Raw genomic sequence first — 20776 nt, 5'->3', positions numbered from 1 at the left:
TTTTTGATCATGTAACCATCCACATAGATATTTGGGAGAGCACTTTGAATTCTTTTGTTTGAAAAATACATTGTGACAGTTTCCACTGTATTCAAAGTAAGGCAGGACTTGTTCATCCACTCTATTGCTTTGTTCATTGCCACAGATAGTTTAGCAGCTACTGAATCGGCATTAGAACCGTGAGAATATAAAACCGTATCATCAGTGTACATCAAGATCTCCACGTCATCGCATATGGAAGGTAGGTCATTGATGTACAAACTGAAGAGCAATGGCCCCAGAATAGACCCCTGGGGTACCCCTGAGGTACAGGATCTAAAAGATGAAGTTTTATCATTTATTCTTATGCACTGGTAACGGCCTGCTAGATATGATTGAAGCCAGCTAATAGTGTTTGCGGCGAGATTGAAATTCCACAGTTTTGTCAGCAGCACTGGTTAACGGTGTCAAATGCCCTACGTAGATCCAGAAAAACGGCCCCAACCACCCCTCCGTTCTCCAGACTGGATTTGATCACCTCGAGTAAATAGCAACAAACTGTATCGGTGGAGTGTTTGGATCGAAAGCCAAATTGCATAGGGTGTAACATATTTCCATTGTCGAGGTGCTCAATCAGCTGTTCAGCTACAATTTTTTCAATAACTTTAGAAACTACCGGGAGTATACTAATGAGTCTATAATTTCTAAAGGCCTTTCTGTTTCCTGATTTAAAAACGGGTGTGACAATTGCATTCTTACAAGACGAAGGGAATACACATTCTCTAAACGATTAATTATGTGCGTAATTGGTTCTGCAAAGTCCTCTTTATATTTTTTTAGTAACAGCGAATCAAGTCCCCATAAGTCCTTTGCTCTCGAGTTAGAGAGTGATGTAATAACTTTGTTGACCTTGCCTTCATTTACACATTCAAAGTCCAGTACTTCCACCAGAGTGGGTTTGTGGTCCTTCTGTGGGCCCAACAACCGAGGCCCCACCAATGGCTGCAAATGGTGTTAAAAGCAGCTCTAAGGGTTTACTCAGTTCCAGAAATGAAGTGATGAAGTATTCATTAAACATGTTGGCAATCATTAAGCTGTCATTTGCAGTAACTTGCATTCCAGGTGCGATTGTTTCATTGTTATCAATGTTTACATTAAGTTCAATAGCTCAATTTCTAATCCGCTCTTTCCCAGAAAGATTGTCAATAGACAGGGATGCAAACACATGTTTGGTCAAAAAAGAGAGAGGTAATCGAAGCCCTCGCCCCGCGGCAAAAATCCAGATACTTACATTGCCACCAACCCCTGCCATCCCCGGCCCACCCCTATAGGCACATATAGTAAAATGAAATTAAATTAAAGTTTTGACAAAAAAGGTTGTATAAAAAGATAAACCTCACATATTTCAGCCTTTAAATCATTTTTCACAAAAAAAAAGGTTTTATAAAAAGATAAACCTCACATATTTCAGCCTTTAAATCATTTTTATAAAAAGAATGAGTAAAACAAAACAAAAAACTTGACATATACATGAATGCATATTAGCTTATCTTTTATTATTAATAGTAAAATTCTGTCAGATTTTCCCATGGCGTCTGTCGTTGCTATGCAACCATGCACTGTGCTCTCCATAACGACAAAGAAGTTTTAGTAGCTATTAGATTTTCACCACTTAAAAATGCTTGCTGTAGCTCTGCTACAAGATTTATTTACGGAGAAGAGAAAAACACCTGTAGTGTTTGGGTGCACCCCCATCCTACATATTGACTGAGCTTTCAATGTTGTTATGGAAAGGGTGAAGCTGGTTGGTTGGTTCTTGTCACATGACCTGCGGTGCGTTTGCGGCATTCTGAAAAGTTTGAAAAGTTTTTTCATCTCGCTGCGCATGGAAAAATCGCTTCAATTATGAGCGCGCGCCAACATTTGAAATAACGAACTTGAGAGCGTAAAAGACACGATATGTGAACGGCCCTATGGCGTTCATTTAGTCTCAAAACTCGCGAACAGAATACGAGGGCAAAAAACAGTATATGCGCGCAGAATGCCATCCACGCGCGGGCGCGTTTCTGCACCGTGAGCGTGCACAATGCCATCCTCGTGCGGCCCCTTGACGAGCTACCTCAGGACACGAGCTAGTGGAAGAAACACTAGTGGTTCACGCTTGCGTGCATACTGCTGTTTTGGTGCGCAGTGTTCTGATTTGCTTATTTCCAATTTACTTGTTTGGTGGAGGCAATCCAGAATTACTGTTGGTGAAATTATAATCAGAGCTAGTTTTTCTAGTTGGATTCTTTATCATTTGAGTTAGATTAAACTGTTTGGCAAGGTGTCTTAACTTATTAGAACGTGTTTTATCCAACCAATTTAAGTTAAAATCCCCCATAAGAATAGTCTCCTTGTTGCCACAGACATTGAGAACATCTTTTAACATATCGAAAAATGCATCCTTCTCGTTAGGTGGCCTATATAATACTACAACATTAAAAGACATTTCAGGGGATAGACAAATCGTAACTACCACACATTCCACACCATTTTCGGGAAGAACCATCTGCTTGCATTGGATATTCCTTTTAACATATAGCAGTAGTTTAACATAAGTTTGGGGTCAGTTTTTTATTTTTTTAATCAATACTTTTAATCATCAAGGCTGTAGTAAATTTATAAAAATTATAAATAAATGTTGTTCTTCTGAACTTTCTATTCATCAAAGAACCCATAAACATATATCACAGGTTTCCCAAAAATATTAAGCAGCAATATTAATATTAAAATTGACGATAATAATACTGGTATTTGATCATCAAATCATCATATTAGAATGATTTCAGAAGGATCATGTGACACTGAAGACTGGACTAATGATGCTAAAAAAGATCAGCTTTTTTTTCAAGGCATAACAGGAATAAATTATATTTCAAAATATAATCAAATAGAAAACAGTTATTTTAAACTGTAAAATTTTACTATATTTTGTTCAAATAAATGCAGTGCAGTGTAAGTGGAAACACAGAGGCAACTAAAGTTAAGAGAAGTTTAATTACGAATATTAATATAATGTCTAATGTTTAATACTTCACACAGATGAATGCATCAACGCAATACTTCATCCACAGTAACACATCAATGCCTCCTCTCACTTCATTGGGTCCTCACTGACACCACTTTTTTCATGATAAAGTGCCTGATTGCATTAGTGCAGGAGTAGATGCACGTCAGCGTGCATTGTTTATGAACCAGTAAAAATAGGTCAGGAATAATTTAGCTGTTCTACATGAAATGGACATGATTTGATTTGACTTCAAATTACTTTATCAAGTGAAAAAAAATATTGTGGAGTGCAACAAGAGACATGTACAGTAGTTAATAATGTAGGGGATTTTCAGGGACAACGGTAAACAGTTTTAAGTAAAATAAAAATAAATAAATTATGCTTATTTAATCCTGCTGAAAGCTCTGTAATAATTATAAATTTTGCTGCAGCATATGCTGCCTGGACTTGTATGTATACATATATATATATATATATATATATATATATATATATATATATACCTTTCACTTTTCTAGTATGTAACTGTTTTCCCATTGTTATTTCAGCCAACCATTTGTAGTAGCTTTGGATGTGCGTGCATTACATATTTTCTGACACTAGACTTTCAGTGAATGAGAGCTTTTTGGGTGTTTTGGATGTTTTAGTCTTTGTAAATCACTCGCACATACAGCCTTTCATCCCCTGGAGTTTTTGAAACAATTCTACCTGCAACATGCATTATGGAGGGCTGCTGATACTTTTCCTGTATAGGCAAAGATGTCAACAAGTCATAACAATGCGCAGACTATAAACTTTGTCAACTAGCAAAAAGGCGGATGTCTACACAAATTAAGGCACGATTTGGTGATTTGGCTGAAGACAGGTGATTTGGATAAAAATGTCAAATTATAGTTATCACCCCACTTGGTGAACAGGATTTCACCAAGTACAACATGTTACTGGATCAACATCTTTGTTGATCCTGAAACAACATTCCAATCAACCAATCAGATTTGAGAGACAAGATTACAGTTTATGTCAAGATTAGGTCTAGGAACTAGGGTAAGGTGCTTCTACAGAGTTATTCATCATTTCACTCTGATTTTAGTGATAAGTTATGAGTAGGGTTAGGGATAGGGTTATGGCTAAATATTCTGTGTTACTTTGAAAAATCACTGAGATGCACCATACTAACCCAGTTAATTAATCACAATGCATTAAAGCAATTTAACACGTTTTCTGAAATGTTATGGTTTATGCTTTAGGAATAAAATGTCATAAATCAGATAAATGATATGAACAAACTGCTTGGAATATAGATGGGAATTAAACTGGAAAGTTTGGTGTTAATTGCAACTGAAATTAAAGCTATAGCGTAAGTACTGCCAGGAAGACTCGACCTTTACGTCACTTATTGCCTTCACATCTAACCAATCATGTGCTAATACTTGCAGTATAAAAGATCGGTACTTACGCATGAGTTCGCAGATGCTGACATTTAAAAATGTCTGTTGCGACTGAAATTTACAGATGCAAATATACAATGTAATAAAAACAAAAACAAATGAGCATGTATTTGGGTCTGACATTTGTGTGTATTGTAGTCTGAAAGAAGTCATATTACGGAAACAAAATAACAGTGCGAAAAAAAAACACAGTTGTTTTACCCATATGTCTTGCCTTAATGAATAATATAGAAATTCATTTTACCAAATTCTATTTCACGATTAAATTATTTCGCTGAATGATTATCTAAAAATGATCTAATAAGTGCTGTTGTGCTGTAAAAGACCTGTCAAAAAAGACCTGAGAGAGAGAGAGAAAGAGAGAGAGAGAGAGAGAGAGAGAGAGAGAGAGAGAGAGAGAGAGAGAGAGAGAGAGAGAGAGAGAGAGAGAGAGAGAGAGCAGATAGCACACGGCAAGAGAGCAGGAGGCCTTGACAGATAAAAGCAGCCCAGAGGACAGATGTTGATACCCTCCCTAACCTGGACACTACAGCAGATAAATGAACATCAACCTTACACTCTCAGATAACAGCAGGGAGGGTGAAGACTGTAAAATCTCTGACAGAAACACCAGCTGCATATGTATCATCCACAACAGCTATAAACACTTATGGGGTTGCCATGACCAGGCAGATGCAATTAACTAGAGGACTGAGATTACTAGCACACTGTCATTAGCCTGTATTTCAGTTTAACAGCCACCTAAACACAACAATTAACACAATTAAACAAAACCAGTAATCATCCATAAACACAATCAGCAACAAGGAAGCACCAAATAAACTTGTAGTAACCTGAAATATGATTTGGCATCTTGTTCTGTGACTTTCATTGTTTAAAAAGAATCATTATTACTTAACCAGTTGGGTCATTCATACTATGCAGTCCATTTTCATTCTCATTTCCATTTTCATGGTGTATATCTTTATATACTGCAGGGTCTTAAAGCGTTCCGCGAATGGCTATGTTCGCAAATCAAACAATTATTTGACCCAAAGGAATGATTAATTCTCAATTTAGAGTTTGTTATTCGTATGGTCTAGACTTTTGTGTACGCCTTCGTGAACGGGATAAACTACATTCAGTCTAGCTTTCATACAGAACGCTTTATTGATGCCTTAAATACTGATTCTGTATTGTACGGAACGGTTGACAACCCTAATTAAAGGTGCATTTAGCCATTTTTTTAGCTAGTGTTTGCATCACTGTTCTTTGTGTATTTTAAGTACCGATACCACAATGGCATTAGATGCAGCACTGCAATCTATTGACGTGGATCAGCATGATCGTCTCTGAGTTTTATGTAAATTTCACTGATATTAGAGAGCAGTTTACACAATTAATTCCCTTACCAATACCCAATAAAAAAGAAGCAACTTGGGAATCAAGTTTTTTTTTTCTCAGTCTTTCCGTCTTCTGGCTTCAGAGCTTTTCTGCTTCTGCGGCCATACATTCACCCATTGTCTCTGCTGGTAAAGCACAATAATAAGTGTATGTATACACTGAAAAAAAAGGTGTACAATTTAAATCGTTAGAAATTTAGCAACTAGAAATTAAAACTTTTTAAATTAGCACTAAACTAATAAATGCACCTTTAAACCAACCATTATTATTGCAAATCATATATATACGGCTTGCTTTCCGCTCACTGTAAAACTCTGACTCAGTGAAAGTGATTGCAAACAAACGGTCGTCAAACTGCCAGCAAGGTCACAGAGATATTACAGCCTTCTAAAAATCTGTATCCTTAGAAACGCTTTGAACAACTTAGAACGTCAGTTGAGAAAGGTAGGCTATTCATCATAACATCATAATATACATCACATTCATAATATATTGCTAAATGTACCCGATATTTCATATTAACAGAAAAATATACCTGGCTAACCTTCTCTCGAGACTCCCCTGCTTCGCAGCATAGTAATGATATGCTAAAGTCCGCCCGCACTTTGACAGTATTGGTTACAACATATTAATACTCAGCAATGGTGTTGACTGATGAATATGTACATGGTTTGTCTCAAAGCATATTAAAAACACCACATAGACATATAAACAACATTAAAAGCTTGATTTTCACCACACAGGGTCTTTAAGATTGAGCACTCTGAGGAGGTTGAAGAAATACAAACATTGCAAGTGAAACTGAATACAAACGTGGAGCAATAAGGACTCTGAACACATTGATATGGATAAAACGGTCCCAATTATTAACCTGGGTGATCTTGTTTTGGTTTGGTAAGTCAGTGGTCCTTTGCTGTTGTGTGTGGTGCATCAGGATGCATTAGCAATTACACTACCAATAAGATGTGGTGGCATCTGTTCTGACTACTTTCGAAAGCAGTTTGAATACCGCTACTAGCACTGATCTCTTGTGATCGTATAACCCTATGGATGCTAATAACAGGTATAAATGAGATAAATATGATGAGGACAAATATATAGTTGTGGCAACGAGAGATGAAAATCAAGCGGGTCTGAGGTGAGGTCAAAGCTCACTTACTCTCTGCTCCTGGGTAGCCACGAAGGTCTGAAAGCCTGGAGCGACTCCAAAGCCCAGCTCATGTACGAAGGGCGGCTCCGCCTGACTGTGGATCTGCACCCTCACTCCTGCCTCAAAGGCTGTCTCTTCTAACATAGAGAAAAAGAGAGAAATTAAAAGATTAGTTGTGATTCATTAGAGTACAATAGAGTTAAGCAAAAGTAGTGTTGAATGAAGACATTTGCATCTTTAATGCTTTGAAAAGTTGCCTAGACCACCTTAGCTGATTCAGCTGGTGACCAGCTTTATTTTATTTTTTACAAAAAATGTAATATTAACAACAAGTTTGGCGCATACATATTTGTTTGTAACCTTGTTGTAATACAAATTATTTTAAAATGAACTATTGCATGCTCACTGTTAATAATTTGCATAACACACACACAAACATCTCCATATCAGGGTTTTACAATGTCACTTCTACAGGCATTAATTCCTCTGTCTACAGATGGGCCTCAGCAAGAACCTCAGCAAGAACTTTAAGTAATAACAAGTAGGCCATTCTCAAAATTATTTGAAACAAAATACACAATTTATTTAGGCCTAGACTATGCATGATAAATGTTTTTTTAAATGAAGAACCAACATTGAGCTATGATGAGACAAGCAAGACTTAATGTGGTTTTCTATTTTAATCCATTTTAAAATGTAATTTATTCCTGTGATGGCAAACCTGAATTTTGAGCAGTCCTCAGTGTCACATCATCCTTCAGAAATCATATTAATATGCTCATTTGCTGCTCAATAAACATTTCTTAGTATTATCAATGTAATTAACAATTTCCAGGATTCTTTGATTATTAAAAAGCATTTATTTGAAATAGAAATCTTATGTAACATTGTTAATGTTTTTACTGACACTAGTCTATTATTTTTGAGTACTGTATTGTGTGGTTAGAGTTGGTTAACATTTTTATACTTAATTTAGGGGAAAAATCAGTTCAACCTTATTGATGAATCATAGTAATAGCCTTTTAGGCCGTGCTTCAACATTAACTGCAGTAGTACTCTGGGTGACCTGGCTTGAGGTCCTTCCTGGATCCCATTTCCCTCTCTCCTCCCATTGCATCCTCTCACACTATTTTATCAAAATAAAACCAAAAATATTACCCCAAAAAACATTTATTGATCCTGATTTTGTGAAAATACGCTTACACAGTCATGAATGCATGAGCAGTTAGTGAATGAGACCCGCAGTGAGATATGATCTAATTCTGCATGATCTTCCCATATTTCAGATATTCTCTCTTCATAAAGGTTCTTTATTTACATGAGGCTCCATGAAGAACCTTTAACATACATGGAACCTTTCCATTCCAGGGTTCTTAATTCTTTACACCAATAAAAAGACAATTATTATAAAAATAACTGTCCACTCAAAGCTTCTCTAGGGAACTGAAAATGGTATCAAAATGGTATGCAAAACCCCCCTTTTGAAACCTTTATTTTTCAGAGTGTAAATGTGAAAAAGAACCAGCTTTAGTAACATTAACCTTAATTCAACACTAGAGCACAATCTTATATCTAATTTCAAAAAAGGAAAAAGTGTCAGGAAATCAGACTTATTCCATAGCTTCCTCTGTTTTTCTTTCTTTCAAATGCATTGTCACGCCTCACAGGACACTCACACATTTAATATCTGTCATTTTGTTTGATTAGCCGTGCCTCGCTAGCCTGTAATATTGGTTGCGAGAGATGTGTTCATTTACCCCCCGCATGCCTCATCCGTTCTCAAAGGCCTGGTGAGGAGAGAGGCCTCATTCAGTCCTCAGGACCCCCACAAGCTTGCAGGCATCCTAACAGCCATCTATAACAGGAGAGCACAGTCTCAAATTCACCCCCACTCACACTCCAGAGGCCAAAGCACTGATGGAAACACACCATGACAGCAGCTGCAAACAGCCTCATACACACTGGGACCAGTCAATACTTTCAGCAGTGTGTGTGTGTGTGTGTGTGTGTGTGTGTGTGTGTGTGTGTGTGTGTGTGTGTGTGTGTGTTCCATATCAAACATACCAAAGTGTAGCTTGTCAAAAAAGATGGGTATTAGTTTCCAGAAGACAGTTAAAAGCTCAAAACATTTCAGAGAGACAAGTGGACACAAGTTCACAGACCAGATTGTAAATTGATTATTGTAAAGTGTTCTGCAATGAAAGAAAGAAAGCAAGAAAGAAAGAAAGCAAGAAAGCAAGAAAGAAAGAAAGAAAGAAAGAAAGAAAGAAAGAAAGAAAGAAAGAATGAAAGAAAGAAAGAAAGAAAGAAAGAAAGAAAGAATGAAAGAAAGAAAGAACCATGACTTAGGTGCTCACACTAGATTTCTCAACGGGCCTGAAAATTACAACCCGACCCGACCCGGCCCGTGGCTTTTAAAGCCCGGACCCGATATAACCCGACACATCAACAATTATCTGCCCGAACCCGGCCCGCGGCCCGACACCGATTTTCTTTTCTTTTTTTTCTCATACACATATCATCATGACCAGCAGACGGGAATTCAAATCAACCTTTAATGTTCACGTCTTTTAACAATAGCCTACGAACAATACAAACAACTGAAACAAACTTTAAATATATAAATAGGCTTTATAGGCTACTAAATATGCCTCAAATAAAAATCTTCTGGACGACCCTGTTTTTTTGCTGTCATATTTCATCAGCACCTATCATTTTGAGCATTGCATATGACCTGTAGAATTTCCATCAGAATCCAGCACCACTCCAAACACTTTCCAGACCTCTGATTTTCCCACTCCTGTGGTAGCGACGGTGAATTCACCTGTGGCAAGTTTACTTTTCACCTACTCTATCTTCTTCTCCAGGCTAAAGGCATGCTCGCAGCGGCGTCAGGTCTGCCCCAGCGATGCACGTTGCATACAGCAGCCAGACTTTCTTTACGGTGAACAGCAGCGATGATTAATTTTTTTTTTTTCACTGAACGGAAAAGATTAAGCCCGAGGTCCGACCCGACCCGAGTCATTTGCTTATATTTTCGACCCGAACCCGGCCGTCCCGGCCCGTTGAGAATTCTAGCTCACACATTGAGCTGTAGTGCTTATGCGAGTGATGAGTTTGAATCCAGCTTGCAACATTTCCTGATTTTCTTCCCGTCTGTCTTTCAATCATTTTCTGTCCTCTGCCAACAACAGTATTTATTAAAATGACAAAAACAACAAACAATAAAAAAAGAAGAAAAAAAAAACTATATTTCAGCGGCGGCGCTGCTACTGCATCTACTGTGCCACGACATGAGAAATAATTTTTAGCTCAGGTGTGTTCTTGTGTCCTTAATGCGATGAAAGAATGACCCTTCCAGCACATTAAGGAAGAGTGCTATGAAATACTACAAAACCAATAAACTGACAACACTATTGTGTTGTCATCACTGGTTGAATGGCACTGCACTAAATACAAATACAGTGTAATTAAAACAGCTTGTAACTAATTTCTTCAGCATTTATGGCTTTGGAATACTTAGAATAAATATAATTTTATGGTGTTATTTTTGTTCAATTTGGTAGCCATGATTTATCATAATGAATTGTCATTGTAATGAAAAGAGCTGAATTAATTCTTCAAAATGCCCCCTTTTGTGTGGCAAAAGAAAGAAAGAAAGAAAGAAAGAGAGAAAGAAAGAAAGAAAGAAAGAAAGAAAGGTTTGGTCATGTTAGTGAAATTTCACAGAAAAAAAAAAATTCCACAGTCTATTGTGAAGCGATGCATGAGGCACAGTCAAGTCAAGTCACCTTCATTTATATAGCGCTTTGAACAATGTTTCAAAGACTGTTTCAAAGCAGCTTTAATGAAAATAACAGAGATTGTTTTGGCTTTACAGCAGCTCTAGAATAAAGTTATTGTTCAGCTAAAGTTAATTTTGATCGAAAAGATCGCTATTAACTTAGGGGTGCCGCCTACACGACACCGTTCTAACAGAAAACCCTTAGCGTGCTCCGGCTTGCTCATTCGCATAATTATTTATCGCTTCCGAGTAGCCATGTGAACCGGAACTATTTTGACAACGTTTTATCTGTACAGAGGTAAAGGGAAGGAGAAGGGGGCCTTCACAGGTGAGAGACTTCAGGACTGCGTTGTCGTCGTGTCCAGGCGCAGGTCCTTCATCAGATCCTGATAATGCCTAGATCCGGCGGACTGCGGTAAACCTTGGGATAAAAAGAGAGACTAATACTAGCGTAGATGCCATTCTTCTTATGATGTAACGAGTACATCAGGATTTATGGGGAGTGTTCCCGGTTCCGGCTGACCTAATCTATGCAGCCCTACATTGAATTATAGAGGTCTATAATGTGGTATGTGTATGCTAGGTCAAAGAGATGTGTTTTTAGTCTAGATTTGAGGTAACACAGTGTGTCTGCTTTCCGGACAATGTTAGGAAGACTATTCCAGAGTTTTGGTGCTAAATAGGAAAATGATCTACCGCCAGCAGTCGATTTTGATATTCTAGGTATTATCAAATGGACGGAATTTTGAGATTGCAATAGACGTGAAGGACTATAATGCGTTAAGAGCTCGCTCAAGTACTGGGGAACTAAACCATTTAGTGCTTTGTAAGTAATCAGCAATATTTTATAATGTATACGATGTTTAAAAGGGAGCCAAGGCACTGTTGATAGAACCGGGCTAATCTGATTCTAGTAAGAACTCTAACTGCTGCGTTTTGGACCAGCTGTAGTTTATTTATTAAGCGTGCAGCGCAACCACCCATAAGAGCATTACAATAATCTAGCCTTGATGTCATGAACGCATTAATTAATTGTTCCGCATTTGTCATTGAGAGCATATGACGTAATTTAGATATATTTTTAAGATGGAAGAAAGCGGTTTTACAGATACTAGAAACGTGACTTTCAAATGAAAGATTGGTATCAAAGAGCACACCTAGGTTCCTAACAAGCATAATGGTTTGACAGAGCAGCCATCAAGTGTTAGACAGTATTCTAGGTTATAACGTGAGGACGTTTTTTGTCCAATAATTAGAATCTCTGTTTTTTCAGAGTTAAGTAGTAGGAAATAACTAGTCATCCAATGTTTTATATCAGCTATGCATTCCGTTAATTTTGTGAATTGGCAAGTTTCGTCAGGGCGTGAAGAAATATAGAGCTGAGTATCATCAGCATAACAGTAAAAACTAATGCAATGCCATGCCAATGCCTAATGATATCTCCCAAGGGTAGCATGTACAGAGTGAACAGCAACGGTCCTAGTACTGAGCCTTGTGGTACCTCATACTGAACTTTTGATCGATAAGACATCTCTTTTTTCACTGCTACAAACTGATAACTGTCAGGTTGTGTGCAGGTAGCTGAAGACGAGGATGCAGGAACTTCAAAGTAGTTGATTTATTTACAAAATAAACTTCAGGAACATACAGGAACAAAATAAACTCCAGGAATTCAGAGACAACCATACACGGACGACGACCAACAAACACTGAGGGAAAACACAAGGCTTAAAAGAACTGGGACTAATGGGACAATTAACAGAACACAGGTGAAGAAACTGAACACAAACGAGGAGCGGGAAAACTAACAGGACTGAACCAAAATCACAAAGACGGGGGGAAACAAGATCTCAAAACTGAACTAATAACAGGACTAAACCAAAATCACAGAGACAGGGGGAAACCAGATCAGAAAACAGAACTTAAACACATTGAAACATGACAGTACCTCCCCCCTCCCCGAAGGCGCGTCCTCGCGCCATATAACATCCAACGGGGTGGGAGGGCGGAGCTGGTAGCTCGGGGAACCGGGGTGGAACAGGCTGTGGACGTGGCCACGGCGGAGCAGGCTGTGGGCGTGGCCAGGGCGGAGCTGTCGGACCCTCGGCGTCCAGGGCGGAGCTGTCGGACCATCGGGCGTCCAGGGCGGAGCTGTACCTTTCGGGTGGCCATGGCGGTGAGGACCCTTCGGGTGGCAAAGGCGGTGAGGACCCTTCGGGTGGCCAAGATGGTGAGGACCCTTCGGGTGGCCAAGGCGGTGAAGACCCTTTGGGTGGGCGCCCCCCCAAAATTTTAATGGCGGAAATTGACAGGAAAGGGGGGTTCTGGTGCAGGATCAGAGGGCTCTGGCACAGGATCACTGGGCTCTGGCGCAGGATCAACGGGCTCTGGCGCAGGATCAACGGGCTCTGGCGCAGGGCCAGCACATCATGGGACTCGGAACTGGATGGGGCCAGCACATCATGGGACTCGGAACTGGACGGGGCCAGCACATCATGGGACTCGGAACTGGACGGGGCCAGCACATCATGGGACTCGGAACTGGACGGGGCCAGCACATCATGGGACTCGGAACTGGATGGGACAACAGACACGGGCTCCGGCGCTGGTGGGCATGTAATGGTCTCAGGTGCTGACGGGCAGGCGACGGGCTCGACTGGATCGGCACAATGTGCGGGTTTGGCAAAAGCAGCACACTTGTGGGACCCACGGACAGACATAATGGCTGGATCAAACATTTTCAAAGCCAGATCAGCGCTATTCGACACCAGCTTCCGTGATCTAAGCCACGTGATCTCAGCGGTGATCTCAGCTACGGGTCCGGAGCTGTGATGGACCGTTTCCTTTCCAGGCCTGGTTGGACTGACTGGATGCCTGGGTTTGGCTGGGCTGGATAGACGGGCAGACTTGGGATTGGAGATAGCCCAGGTGGGGATAAAGCTATCCCAACATGTGGCGATTGCATCCCTCCAGTCCATCCCAGTGACGTCAGGTAACGGTCGCGGGTCAATATACTGGGCTGCGATCTTGTAACACCCTATGATGGTGTCGTCTCCCTGTGTACTGTCCGCCAACAGCAAACAAAACTTGCCCGTGAATTCAATCAGATCACGGCTGTTCATGGCCAAAGCTGCGATCTGATCCCAACTCATCTTGATGCCGAAGGGACAGGGTTGGAGCTTTTACTGTTTTTTGAGGGTTGGTCATTCTGTCAGGTTGTGTGCAGGTAGCTGAAGATGAGGATGCAGGAACTTCAAAGTAGTTGATTTATTTACAAAATAAACTTCAGGAACATACAGGAACAAAATAACAAACTCCAGGAATTCAGAGACACAACCATACACGGACGACGACCAACAAAAACTGAGGGAAAACACAAGGCTTAAAAGAACTGGGACTAATGGGATAATTAACAGAACACAGGTGAAGAAACTGAACACAAACGAGGAGCGGGAAAACTAACAGGACTGGACCAAAATCACAAAGACGGGGGGGAAACAAGATCTCAAAACTGAACTAATAACAGGACTAAACCAAAATCACAGAGACAGGGGGAAACCAGATCACAAAACAGAACTTAAACACATTGAAACATGACAATAACGGTCAGATAAGTATGATTTAAACCATGCTAATACAATTCTACTGATGCTAACATAATTTTCAAGACTATTTAAAAGAATGTTGTGGTCAATGGTATCAAATGCAGCACTAAGATCAAGTAACACTAATAGAGAGATACAACCACGATCGGATGATAAGAGCAAATCATTTGTGACTCTAATGAGAGCGGTCTCAGTACTATGGTAAGGTCTAAATCCGGTCTGGAAATCATCGCAGATACCATTTCTTTCTAAAAAGGAACATAGTTGTGAAGATACTGCCTTTTCTGGTATCTTTGACAGAAAAGGTAGATTCGAGAATCGGCCTGTAATTGACTAATTCTGTAGGACGTTTTTTTAACAAGCAGTTTAATCATAGCCCGCTTAAAAGTTTTTGGTACGTATCCTAATGACCAAGATTAATTAATGATATTAAGAAGAGGATCTATAACCTCTGGAAGCATCTCTTTCAATAGCTTAGTCGGTATAGGGTCTAACATACATGTTGTCGATTTAGATGATTTAACGAGTTTAGAAAATTCTTCCTCTCCTTTAGCAATGAATGAATAAAATTTTTCCTCAGGGAGACTACAATGCACTGCCTGGTGCGATACTGTAGTAGACAGATGCATAGTTATAATTTTCTCCCTGATATTATCAATCTAGCCACTGCTTCAAATAAATACCAAGGTTTTTGTTTATTTTCTTCTAATAGGGTTGAAAAATAAGCAGATCTAGACGATTTTAAGTCCTCTCTGTACGCAATCATGCTCTCATTCCATGAAATGCGAAAAAACTCTAGTTCCCTTTCGTTGTCACTCCGAGTTACGTCGGATGACGACGAATGGGGTTTCGCTTAGAAAGCCTATCAACTTCGAGTATTACAAAACGAGCCAATGGCAAAGAAATGCCATGGGTCTGCGGAAATTGCATGACGTAACTCCGCCCCACCTCGTGGGTATAAAAGGAGGACGCCGGCAACAGGCAGATATGTTTTCGCTTCAGAGCCAAGTGTAATTCTTCACTCCTTAAGCTATCTCTGATTGTCAGCTTCTTACGAGACGAGCAACTCTCCAGTGTTGGTGTGACGGCGATCTCCCGGCGAGTGCACACTTCCTGCTTATCTGAGCGTGGTTTGCCAGCGAGTGTGTTCTCCGCGGGCGCTTCAGCACTGAGTTTCTCTCACAAAAAGAGCTTGCACGCGGCACGTCTTTTTAAATATGCCTCGCCCGTGCACTTCTGGTTGCGGTCGGCTGGTGTCTGACTCTGATGGGCACGAGCGCTGCTTGGTGTGTTTGGGCTTTAATCACGCTAAAGCAGCGCTCGTGGATGAGTCATGTTCTTTCTGTGGGAACATGACCATCGCAACACTTAGATCGAGACTCAATGATCTCGCAAGAGTGAGAGTCCCCTCATCCACACCCTGATCTAGCGCCTCCTCGAGAGGCTCTACTTCGGCTGGTGGCCAGGGTGATCTGAGGGTGACTGTGTGGAACAAAGCGCCGACTATTCGTCCGTGCCCTGCAGCACTTTCTCCAGTGTTGCAACCCGCGAGCGTTCAGGGGATCCCCGCGGGACCGTCCTTTGAGGTCCCGCGGGTGTCCTTTGGCGCTCCAGAGGAAGATGCGATGTCAATCGCAGCATCACAATGCGGGTCTGATTCGTCTGGAAGTGACGACTCGTCACAGCTGCCACCCTCGGGTGTGAATACGGCTGTGGCTCAGTCCGATCCAGAGATGACGGCCATGCTTTCCCGGGCGGCCGCGAGCATTGGTTTGGAGTGGAACCCTCCACCCTGTCCTGAGCGCTCGCGGCTGGACGATTGGTTTTTGGGTGCAGCTGCGGCTTCCCGTCCTCAGCCTGCCCCAATACCTTTCTTCCCGGACGTGCATGATTAAATCTCGAAGTCCTGGAAGACTCCCATGTCTTCCCGCGACCGCTCGTTGATTTCATCTGCCTTTCCTCCCCTCGATGGGGCAGCCGACCGTGGGTACACTGGGCTCCCCCCGGTTGAGCGCTCTGTTGCGATGCAGCTGTGTCCTCAGAGTGCTTCTTCTCGCGGCGATCCTAAGCACCCATCCAAGGCCTGTAGGTTCTCGTCTACCCTAGTGGCGAAGTCCTACAGAGCGGCGGGACAGGCGGCTGCCTCTTTGCATGCCATGTCCACTCTGCAGGTCTATCAGGCCCAGATGCTAAGGGACATGCACGAGGGTAGGACGGACCCAGGGCTCTTCGATGAGCTAAACGCCCCCCGCTAAACGCCGGGCCAAGCGGCGCTCCTGAGACGGGCTGCTCAGGGACGTTGAAGGTTACTTCTCAGGAGATGGTAGCAGGACCACTCCTTCCCCCGGTGGCCGGGGGAGAATCTTTTGTTCTCCACTCCCCGCTGCTCACCCACGGGTGGGCAGCAGCCTAATGTGGTTAAAGAAAGAAGTAACATTTCCATCCCTGAGCACACAGAGTTCTCGGACGACACGGAGCGCCACCCGCGAGCCGTGCACCCCTCGTCCCCCTCTGTCCCAGAGCCGGTTGACAGTGCGCGCCGTCCCCGGACCGTGCCGCTCTCTTCCGCCTCTGTCGCCAGCCCCCTGGCAGAGCAGACCCCCGTGGAACGTTCTTCCTTCCCTGGTCTCCTTTGTCATGGCGCGGTTAATGACTGTGCCCCCACACCGGGCCGCTATGCCGTCCACGTCCGGGCCAGTCATTCCGCTCTGCTGCACCATCGGTGGGAAGTCTGTGGCCGCGGGGCCGCAAATATGCGTTTCCCCCAGTGAGCCTTCTTGCGCAGACCCTGCGCAAGGTCAGGGAGGACGAGGAGCAGGTCATTCTGGTCGCGCCATACTGGCCCGCCCGGACCTGGTTCTCCGAACTAGTACTCCTCGCGACAGCACCTCCTTGGCCGATTCCCCTGACGAAGGACCTCCTTTCTCAGGGACGGGGCACCCTATGGCACCCTCGTCCCGATCTTTGGAACCTCCACGTGTGGCTCCTGGACGGGACGAGGCAGGTTTGAGTACCCTACCACCAGCGGTGGCGGCTACCATCACTTCCGCTAGAGCGTCGTCCACGAGACACGTCTATGCGTTGAAGTGGAACCTCTTCGTCAACTGGTGCTCTTCTCACCGAGAAGACCCCCGGAGATGTTCGAATAGTGTCGTGCTTTCCTTCCTTCAAGATAGGCTGGAGCGAAGGCTGTCTCCCTCCACCCTGAAAGTCTATGTTGCCGCTATTGCCGCACACCATGACCCGGTCGAAGGTAAGTCTGTTGGAAGGCACGACCTGATCATCAGGTTCCTGAGAGGAGCGAGGAGACTGAATCCTCCTCGCCCTCCTCTCGTTCCCTCTTGGGACCTCTCAGTGGTTCTAACTGCCCTGCGGAGTGCTCCCTTTGAGCCGTTGCAATCAGTGGAGCTTAAGTTCCTGTCTATGAAGACAGCACTCCTGGTTGCATTGGCCTCCATCAAGAGGGTGGGGGACCTGCACGCTTTCTCCGTTGACGAAGCGTGCCTGGAATTTGGGCCGGCTTACTCTCACGTGATCCTGACACCCCGGCCTGGATATGTGCCCAAGGTTCCTACCACTCCCTTCCGGGACCAGGTGGTGAACCTGCAAGCGCTGCCCCCGGAGGAGGCAGACCCAGCCTTGGCACTGCTCTGTCCAGTACGCGCCCTCCGCGCCTATGTAGACAGGACGCAGTGTTTCAGGACCTCAGACCAGCTCTTTGTCTGTTATGGTGGGAAGCTGAAGGGAAAGGCTCTCTCCAAGCAAAGGTTGTCTCACTGGATAGTGGACGCCATTGCTTTGGCATACCAGCAGCAAGGTCGACCGTGCCCCCTTGGTGTGACTGCCCACTCCACCCGGAGTGTGGCATCCTCTTGGGCTCTAGCGCATGGCGCCTCGCTAACAGACATCTGCAGAGCTGCAGGCTGGGCGACACCTAACACATTCGCCAGATTCTACAATCTCTGAGTGGAGCCAGTGTCCTCTCATGTACTCGCTTCAACCAGCTAGTACTGGACCCGCTCAGGTGTCTTCGCTTGCTCGCCATTCCACTCCACGGACTGGATACGTGCGATATTCTCCTCAGGTGAGCTTCCCCGAAAGCCCTGAGTTCCTCCAGCACTCCTGACGTTGGCGCCAGTGTCAATTGCCTGTGCCTCGGCTAGGTGCCTCCCGTGTGCATGGTCCCTCCCCTGAGCGACCCCCACATGTGTATTTCCACTGTAAGCCTCTTGAGCATGTGTCTTTCCCTTGGCAAGCCACCTTGCCACCCCTGGGGTTGAAATATTCCACCTGCGGCTGGACACCCCAGTGTTCTCCATGTCTCCTTCGGGTCACATGTGTATTCTCTAAGTCCCCCCCTCTGGGTTGGCAGTTATTGCATATTTCCCCTGAACTTGGGATATATAAGTTATACTTATAGTACGAAGTACTTATATATTGGGATATATAAGTACTTCGATTTATACTTCGCACTCGCCGGTGTACTATTCTTTGAAACGACAGTGTGCGACTCTGTGTAATTGTCCTCTAAACCATCAGGAATCAGCGGTAAGAAGTAAGGTACACTCGTGAATGTTTATTTTAGCACTTTAGTACTCTACTAACACTTTAGGACTCCCAAACCACACTACTAAAGAATCGTGTAAAGCAGTAAACCAGATTATTCCTTGTGACATTAGAAAAAAAATGGATACGAGAACGTAACCTACAACTAAATTAACGTTATCCTACATATTTTCTAAACATTTTTATTTATTTTTGTGAATCTTTTTATAAAACATGGTGTAAGGAACTCAGCTTTTTGGAAATATTAATAATCAATAATATCTTGTTATTATTAATTATAAAGATTTGGGTCAGTTAATTGGATTAACTTGATGTGGCTGAATTAATATTACAATCAATTAATCAGTTCTTCCAACGAACTCTTTTGATTATTAATTTATTCTAAGAAAAGGGTATCTTCCATGGCCACCGAAGAATAATTATTTCTTCGCCTGTACAGTACTTTGAGCCAGTAGCAAAAACCGTGATCGTAAAGTGACTTGTATTGCAAACAAAACAGAACCAAATACATATTATGTACAAGTTTTATTAACTAAATATAGATATTTATATGAATATAAATAAACTAAACAACATACACACATGAATACATAAATAGGTTAGTGATAGGATGAAATTGGAAACCGGAAGAGGGTCTATGAGAAGAACCATCAGAATTTCATTTTCACATTTCATTGAATTGAATACTTGCATTTGTAATGGGAACAATTCTTGAAGTTGTTGAAAATTGAAGTCGTTGATGGTTCCGGCAGTGTCAAGTGGAAGTTGGTTGAGCGTTCTCTTTCTCCAGGAACGCATGACTGGTTTGGTGAAGGCCTGGGACTCTGTTGAGGCCACGCCGAGCACCCAGGAGAAGTGAGGAAGTCGGAAGGATGGGTGATTGGAGTCGTTGTTGGTTGGAGTCTTTGTTCCAAAACTCTTGAGATTGTCCTTGGTTCTTTGTGAGAGAGTCATCTCTCTCCTGCCTGAGCCCATATCTGGTTGGAATCGAGGCCTGCTGGGCCCTGGGGCCCCCGTGGAGGGGGAGGGGGCTCCCCAGTATCACCAGAACAGTGTTGCGGCTGGATGAAAGAACTAAGAGAGGGAGGTCACATGTGGACTGTCTCTAATAAGGCCTGGAGAAGATCCTCCCCTAAGGGTTGAACTCGACCAATCAGAAAGGGGACATGTCTGAGAGGAAAAGTGGCACTTAGTTGATTTACGGATCTTTGTCCCTAGCATGATTATACCTTCATTAATGCTAAAATAGCTATAACACATCCACACTGCATTCTAGAAGAAGGTGATGTACATCAAAGTGTGAGTCATTAAATGAGGATTAATTAGGTAGGAGGCATGATACAGGTGAGGTTACATTGATCGTTAGTTGGTTGTATACCAGGATACATACCATAATATATACCTAATAGTACACGAGACAGTAAACCATTTACACTGTTTCTTTCACAGTTTTATGCATGTTCATTTTTAGATAAGTTAGTCTATGATTAATGCAGCAAAGTCTGTTTTAAAGAGGGTTTCTGTTTCATAGTCTCTCTCTTGAGTATGTGGCCACATTCCTCGGAGGTTGTAAAATCTCCTTATCATGCCCTGTAACATGACTCTGTTTCTGCCCTTGTGTTTGTTAATTTGGGCTGTGTGAGGAGTTTCATAAACCTTTGTATATAATGAATAATTAGTATGTGTCTGATTGGTCCATACCCTACAGATCCCCCCTTTCGATTGTTGTTGTCCCCCCTCAAGGACAACCACGAGCGAAGTTGGAAGTGCAGAGAGATCAGACACACACTTGTCATAGAAGGCTGGAAA

The 20776-nt window shown here is 42.6% G+C and overlaps 1 protein-coding gene across 4 annotated transcripts in view; it reads right to left on the bottom strand.

Annotated features, from left to right (window-relative positions):
- asic2 (acid-sensing (proton-gated) ion channel 2) overlaps nt 1-20776 on the bottom strand; it is a 453225-nt gene that overhangs the window by 28476 nt on the left and 403973 nt on the right. For all 4 annotated transcript variants that reach the window (XM_077213195.1, XM_077213194.1, XM_077213196.1 and 1 more), the window contains one exon: nt 7022-7149. In XM_077213195.1, the coding sequence (XP_077069310.1) occupies nt 7022-7149 (128 nt within the window). The remainder of the gene's footprint in view (nt 1-7021; nt 7150-20776) is intronic.

This window comes from Siphateles boraxobius, unplaced genomic scaffold, assembly GCF_051911475.1.
Source record: "Siphateles boraxobius isolate OS27281-9 unplaced genomic scaffold, OSU_SipBor_1 66, whole genome shotgun sequence".
In the NCBI taxonomy this organism is placed as follows: domain Eukaryota; kingdom Metazoa; phylum Chordata; class Actinopteri; order Cypriniformes; family Leuciscidae; genus Siphateles; species Siphateles boraxobius.
The sequence above is the reverse complement of the archived record's forward strand: the minus strand, read 5'-3'. Positions and strand labels throughout refer to the sequence as shown.